Here is a 7,500-nt window from a genome sequence, read left to right as displayed (position 1 = left end):
GTTACACAAACACACGGGTAAACGGATCTAGGTCATGTGACGTAGGGCACAGGCCATCACAAGAACGTCAACATGTATTTTGCCAATGGGGCATCGGTTGGCGTTACCTCTTTAAACCGATGATCCAAGTGTGTTCAAATGATGTGACACAAAGCTTCGCCAAGGCAATGTCATCTATTCACTAATCAATATTTAGAGATGCTGCAAGATCCTAACTAGACTACAGTAGTCATCATTTTAACACAACAACATGTTGCTTCACCTAGAATGACATACTACATTCTATTTAATATGTAATTATTACATATTTAGATTATGAAATGAAATGAAATTATATTACAGAATAATTTGTTTACATATTTAGATTATGAAATGAAATGAAATTATATTACAAAATAATTTGTTTACCTATTTAGATTACGAAATGAAATGAAATTATATTACAGAATAATTTGTTTACATATTTAGATTAGGAAATGAAATGAAATTATATTACAGAATAATTTGTTCACATATCTAGATTTAGGAGATAAAAATGAAATTATATTACGGATTAATTTGTTTACATATCTAGATTCAGGAGATAAAAATGAAATTTTATTACAGAATAATTTGTTCACATATTTAGATTTAGGATATGAAATGGAATTATATTACAGAATAATTTATTTACATATCTAGATTCAGGAGATAAAAATGAAATTATATTACGGATTAATTTGTTCACATATTTAGATTTAGGATATGACATGGAATTATATTACAGAATAATTTGTTTACATATCTAGATTTAGGAGATAAAAATGAAATTATATCTAGATTCAGGAAATGAAATGAAATTATATTACAGAATAATTTGTTTACATATTTAGATTATGAAATGAAATGAAACTATATTACAGAATATTTGTTTACATATTTAGGTTAGGAAATGAAATGAAATTATATTACAGAATAATTTGTTTACATATTTAGATTAGGAAATGGAATGAAATTATATTACAGAATAATTTGTTTACATATTTATATTAGGAAATGGAATGAAATTATATTACAGAATAATTTGTTTATATATTTAGATTAGGAAATGAAATGAAATTATATTACAGAATAATTTGTTTACATATCTAGATTTAGGAGATAAAAAGGAAATTATATTACGGATTAATTTGTTTAGATATCTAGATTCAGGCGATGAAATGAAATTTTATTACAGAATAATTTGTTTACATATTTAGATTAGGAAATGAAATGAAATCATATTACAGAATAATTTGTTTACATATTTAGATTTAGGAAATGAAATGGAATTATATTACAGAATAATTTGTTTACATATCAAAGTTAAGGAGATGAAATGAAATTTTATTACAGAATAATTTGTTTACATATTTAGATTTAGGAAATGAAATGAAATCATATTACAGAATAATTTGTTTACATATTTAGATTTAGGAAATGAAATGAAATTATATTAAAGAATAATTTGTTGACATATCTAGATTTAGGAAATGAAATGGAATTATATTACAAAATAAATTTCTTACATATTTAGTTTAAGAAATGAAATGGGATCAATTTACATAATAATTTGTTCACATATTTAGATTTAGGAAATGAAATGGAATTGTGTTACAGAATAATTTGTTTAAATATTTTGATTTTGGAAATGAAATGAAATTATATTACAGGATAATTTGTTCACATATTAAGTTTAGGAAATGAAATGGAATTATATTACAGAATAACTTATTTACATGTCTAGATTTAGGAAATGAAATTAAATGCACAAGAATCATCAGCAAAAGAGAAATAAAAGGGTAATAAAAATAATAGTAATCCATGAAATATTCATAAAATACAAATTAAAGAACTTGATACTATATAGTTAAAATGAAGAGTAAATATTGAATATTGTCGTGTTACACTTGATATTAAATAGCAAAGATCCTTCAAGCAACACAAGTTAACCTCTATAAGTGAGGTACATACGGATCAAGTAAAATTGCGCCGAAGTCTCTCCGGCGCAATCGAGCTTTCTGTACAGCCGCTACGGCGTATAATCAAGGCCATCGAAAATAGATCTGCCTTTCGGTGGTCTCGGTATAATGCAGTACGAGCCGCGACCCATAAACTATCAGAGCCAGCCGTGGTGGCCTGTGTTGCTGCACTACCAAAAGCACGATCGTGGCTAAGTTTATCCTTGAATAAAATAAAAACTGCTGAGGCTAGAGGGCTGCAATTTGGTATGTTTGATGATTGGAGGGTGGGTGATCAACATATGAATTTGCAGCCATCTAGCCTCGGTAGTTTTTAAGATTTGAAAATCATTTACTTTACTTACGAACTTCTGAAAAGAAAACTATGAGCATTATCAGCCTCATACCTCAGCATAAAGGGATAAGATATTGATAAGAAGAATCTTACAAACTACTGAGGCTAGAGGGCTGCAAATTGGTATGCTGCTCATCTACTCTCCAACCATCAAACATAGCAAATTGCAGCCCTCTAACCTCAGTATTTTATATTTTATTCAAGGTTGCATATATACAAACACTTATATAGAATATTGCATATAATTATATATACCACGGCCATACCCCTTGAAAGCACCGCTTTTCTCCGTCCGATCAGCGAAGTTAAGCAACGTTGGGTCTGGTCAGTACTTGGATGGGTGACCGCCTGGGAACACCAGATGCTGTTGGCGTCTAAGTCGGCGACCACGTATAAAAATGGGAACAAGCTGGGTAAGAAGATATATATATATATATATATATATATATATATATATATTATAAATATATATATATATATATATATATATATATATTATATATATATATATATATATATATATAAGCTGCTAAGTTATGGAAGTTTTCGGAACAAGAGGTTCTTCCAAGGAGAGAGAGAGAGAGAGAGAGAGAGAGAGAGAGAGAGAGCTAACCAATCAGACACAAAGACAGAACAAAGACAATAAATCTCTCTGAATATCAAGAGACGTAAACGGTAATTAATTGACGGATTAAAAGGTGGAATCAATCACGATCAATCACTTTTCACTTTCTTCAGACACTCAATCACTCACAATGACACAGCAATCTATTACAGCAAGCATCATGACGGTTAATAACGGAGTTCCTCGTGATTGTGACTACTGTAACCACTACGGGGTTATAGCATGATAAATGAGGACGACAGAAATGGTGGATTTATCTAAATTATCCGTGACTGAGAAAGAGACTAAGCTTATATACATGGAATATATATATATATATATATATATATATATATATATATATATATATATATATATATATATATTTATATACATTATGTATTATATATGTAAGCGAATACCACAGAAAATGATAGGCAGAAATCCAAGCGCTTGACAATGTCTTAGTAAAGGCGAAAGCGCTTGGATTTCTTCCTATCATTTTCCTTCCTGTGGTATTCGCATTATTTTAATTGAACGTTACGTATATCTACTGTGATTTTTTAAGCATATATATATATATATATATATATATATATATATATATATATATAGATATATAGATGCATAAATAAATAGATCACAACGGAGATTAAACTATTGGAAATTCCTCCTTATTCAGGTCATCTGTTATTTGAAATATAGCTTAAAGTTGCCGAAATCATGCCCCCCGAGTAGAAAAAATAAATAAATAAATAAAAATATTTTTTTCCATTATATGTGCGGCATAGGTAGGGGCCAGCAACCCCGTTCCAGAAAATTCGGAATCGAACGGAATGCGAATAATTTCTTACTGAAATGAATTTTCCCCAACACTAAAAATGCACTATTGAATTATAGTTTATTCCTGCTAAATTGTTTTTATTTTGTCTGATTTTTTGTGTGAAATAATTTATATTGAGTCTAGGTGTATATGCGGATTGCGTGAGGGATTCTATTAAGAAAAGGAAAATAATTTTTTTTTGATTATGCCAAACATTCCAAAGTTTTATATTGTCAACGTAGATGAATATTGAGTGGATACCGTCATGATAGAATTAAGATCAATTTTATCATATTAAACAAATAAGCAAATACTAATGAATAGTATAAATTGCATATAAACAACAATGAATAATTCTTAGTAAAAGAATAAAATGCTAGTCAAAAGTACTGCATCCATTAATTAAAAACAGCCTCGGTGTTATCATCTCTGTTGGTGATACTCGTAGTGGTGGGGGGGATCCTGGGGACCAGATCGCTGTCCTGGGATGGGGGGGGGGGGGGGGGGGGGGCGGTAGGTAGGTAAGGGACGCGTCGTCGTATAAGACGAGTGAAGTTTAATGCTCTGACAGGTTAACGACAACCTATCAACTGAGAAGGATACTTAAGCTGCATGATGGTGCCACTTCCTTAGGTACTGGAGAGAGAGAGAGAGAGAGAGAGAGAGAGAGAGAGAGAGAGAGAGAGAGAGAGAGAGTTAACACGAGCATTGTTCAGAATCTGCGACTTCAATGTATTTCGTAACGTAAATATGTCTAACTCTCTTTTAGATCTTTTGCTTACTACATTTACTGGAGAGAGAGAGAGAGAGAGAGAGAGAGAGAGAGAGAGAGAGAGAGAGAGAGAGAAAGAGAGAGAGAGAGAGAGGAGTTAATAAGAAGTGTTCAGAATCTGCAACATCAATGTATTTCGTAACGTACATATGTCTAACTCTCTTTCAGATCTCTTGCTTACAACACCTACCTAGCTTAACCTGTTCTAGAACTTGCCTCTTCCCTCATCCTAGGATCTTCCATTACAGTTGCTCCCAAAGGCCTATGTGAATACTCCTTCCTGGCGGTTATTTAAATTTAAGACATTACTCTGGGTCCCATTCACTGTCAACTTTCTCCTCTTACAAAAACTTTCAAACTAGCTTTGCTCTTTCTCTTCACTAAACCCAATCAGTAATTTATAGGCCATTTCTTATCACAGTTATGCACGTATATCTAACGAGATTCCAGTAACTTTTCAATCACTCCATATTTCAAGCCATGGAGACATGGGGCAAGTCCCACTTTTATTCCTAATTAGTGACTCTCCCATCTACTGCATACTGTCAGTCACCAGTGCTTCCATCGTGGTTAGGTTAGGTTTTTCATAAGACTTATTTGTGTCACATCCACTTTTTTTTTTATAGTTTTTCCGACTAGTTTTTTTCTTAAGATTGATTTGCATCACAAAGTTTTACAGCTTACTTTCAAATTTTTCACTTAGCTTGCCCTTACTTTATCAATTAAAATCTTACCATACACTTTCCCTACTATATTAGTTAATGTTTTGCCACTATTATTCTTAGTCACGTTTACAGACATTAAAAAAAGCAATTATTCTTCTCACCCATCCGTTAGGAATACTTCCGCAATCCCACATACCTTACTCATCCTGGCCAGCAATGCAACCACTCTTCCACCATTGTCACGCAGCATCTTGCATGCAATCATATCAGCTCCTGGTGCCTTTCCATTCCTTAACTTCTAAATTACCTTCCTTATATCCCCAGCTGTCCACACTAACCTCTCCTGATCTTGTCATGTCATTCTGTCTACTTTTCTATCTTTCACATTTAAAAACCCTCCACATACTCTGTCCATCAGCCACGACTGCCTTTCAAGTCCGAGATGCATCATCAAAATATAAATGAAAATAACTCATGCTTAGCAAATGGCACAATCACTACACGAATCTTGATCAAGATTAAGCTCTAGACTTATGATATGAAGTGATTATAAGAGCAAAGTGTTAAACCCTATGATGCAAACAGGATTGGAAGATGACATCATGTCCAAATTTGGAGATGATGATATCGGAAGGGGTCTTTTAGGGTTAACCGGCCACTGGGCTGGATTCTCTCTCTCTCTCTCTCTCTCTCTCTCTCTCTCTCTCTATTATTATTATTTTTCTTCTTGTAATTGGGTTTATCATTACTGATGCTCTTTCACCACCCTCCTCTCTCTCTCTCTCTCTCTATCTCTCTCTCTCTCTCTCTCTCTCTCTCTTTTCTTGCATTGGCATTTACCATAAATGATCCCACTTTCTCCCTCATTCTCTCTGTCCAGTGGCTTTTCCTTTCGTCTCTCTCTCTCTCTCTCTCTCCTCTTCAATTTGATAGCTTGTCCCCTCATCACGAATCGACCATGTGGCCTCGGACATCGTTTTGCGGGGGTGGGGGGCGGTAGGTGGTCGGGGTGCCGTTGGATGAGGGGGGCGGGGGGGGGGGGGGGGGCGATGAATCGGGTGCTGTGGTCACTGGTCATCCTATTTCATGAGGGTGAAAAGCCCCATTCGGTCCAGGTGGGATAATGATGCTTGGAAAGCGAGTGACCTTGAGGAGATGGAATCTTTTATCTGTTTTTTTTCTTATGATATTATGAATCTTTAAAATCAGGGATTAATAAAATAATAATAATAATAATAATAATAATAATAATAATGTAAGATTTTTAATGAGCTTTTTATTTACTTTTTTATATTTTGGAGGAGTGGTTTTGGTTTCATAATAATAATAATAATAATAATAATAATAATAATAATAATAATAATAATAATAATAATAATAATAATATGGTTTTATTCAGTTTTTGATTTTTTGGGATGAGTGATTATGGTTTAATAATAATAATAATAATAATAATAATAATAATAATAATAATAATAGTGTCGTACTCTTGAAGGGTTTACCGAGCTAATGGTGAAATATGAAAACACAAAATTGTTAATAAAATTATAATTCAGAGATTCATAGAGAGAGAGAGAGAGAGAGAGAGAGAGAGAGAGAGAGAGAGAGAGAGAGAGAGAGTCAAACTACGTCCTTATCTTATATCTATATCGGAAGATACAGAAGTAATGGCTTCCCTTTCATTAATCTTTTATTATTCTTTTAACAATCATTTCAGTGCCTGAATAGGGCTGTTTGTCTGTTTCTCCTGTTCTTTCTATTCGCCTGTCCCTTCTCTTGTCTGTCGTCTTTGTTTTCGTGTACTTGATTAATTTTTCCTGTCCTTTTCTTGGTCAGTCTTCACTCTATCGGTATACTATCGTCCTTTTCTAAAATCATATTTTTCTGAGTTTTTCTGTAGATCGCATACTATTCCTTCTCACCTTTCTCTTGGTCTGCCTGCCTGCCTTGCCTTGCCTTGCCTTGCCTTGCCTTGCCTTGCCTTGCCTTGCCTTGCCTACCTTTTTGCTTCGTGAGTCTCGCAGGATATGTCTGTCTGTCTGAGGGCGATCAAGTCAGAACTGATCGGTCAGAGACAAGAAAAAAAAAAAAGTCAGAATGACGAACTGTCAAAGAAACCCAGGAGTGGCTCGCAACATCATTTGTCGTCTCTTAACAGCCAGTGCTTATTCTCTTTCTTACACTCAAGTGAAAATCTCAAAAAATTTAAAACGTTTCAGTTGTTGCATAAGATAAGACATTTGTAGATGTTACGCCTTTGATTTGAACGGGTCGTTCGTGTGTGTATGCGTGCGCGTGTGTA

At 33.5% G+C, this 7,500-nt stretch overlaps 1 protein-coding gene and 1 pseudogene across 1 annotated transcript in view; one reads left to right on the top strand and one right to left on the bottom strand.

The window, feature by feature from the left end:
• Positions 1–7,500, bottom strand: part of LOC135225098 (pre-mRNA 3'-end-processing factor FIP1-like) — a 29,069-nt gene that overhangs the window by 18,029 nt on the left and 3,540 nt on the right. The window contains exon 3 of the mRNA XM_064264355.1: positions 7,121–7,237. Coding sequence (XP_064120425.1) covers positions 7,121–7,237 — 117 coding nt within the window. The remainder of the gene's footprint in view (positions 1–7,120; positions 7,238–7,500) is intronic.
• On the top strand, positions 2,587–2,707 carry LOC135225120 (5S ribosomal RNA; annotated as a pseudogene).

The sequence above is a fragment of the Macrobrachium nipponense genome, chromosome 12 (genome assembly GCF_015104395.2).
Source record: "Macrobrachium nipponense isolate FS-2020 chromosome 12, ASM1510439v2, whole genome shotgun sequence".
Lineage (NCBI taxonomy): Eukaryota > Metazoa > Arthropoda > Malacostraca > Decapoda > Palaemonidae > Macrobrachium > Macrobrachium nipponense.
This window is presented reverse-complemented; position numbering and strand designations above follow the sequence as displayed.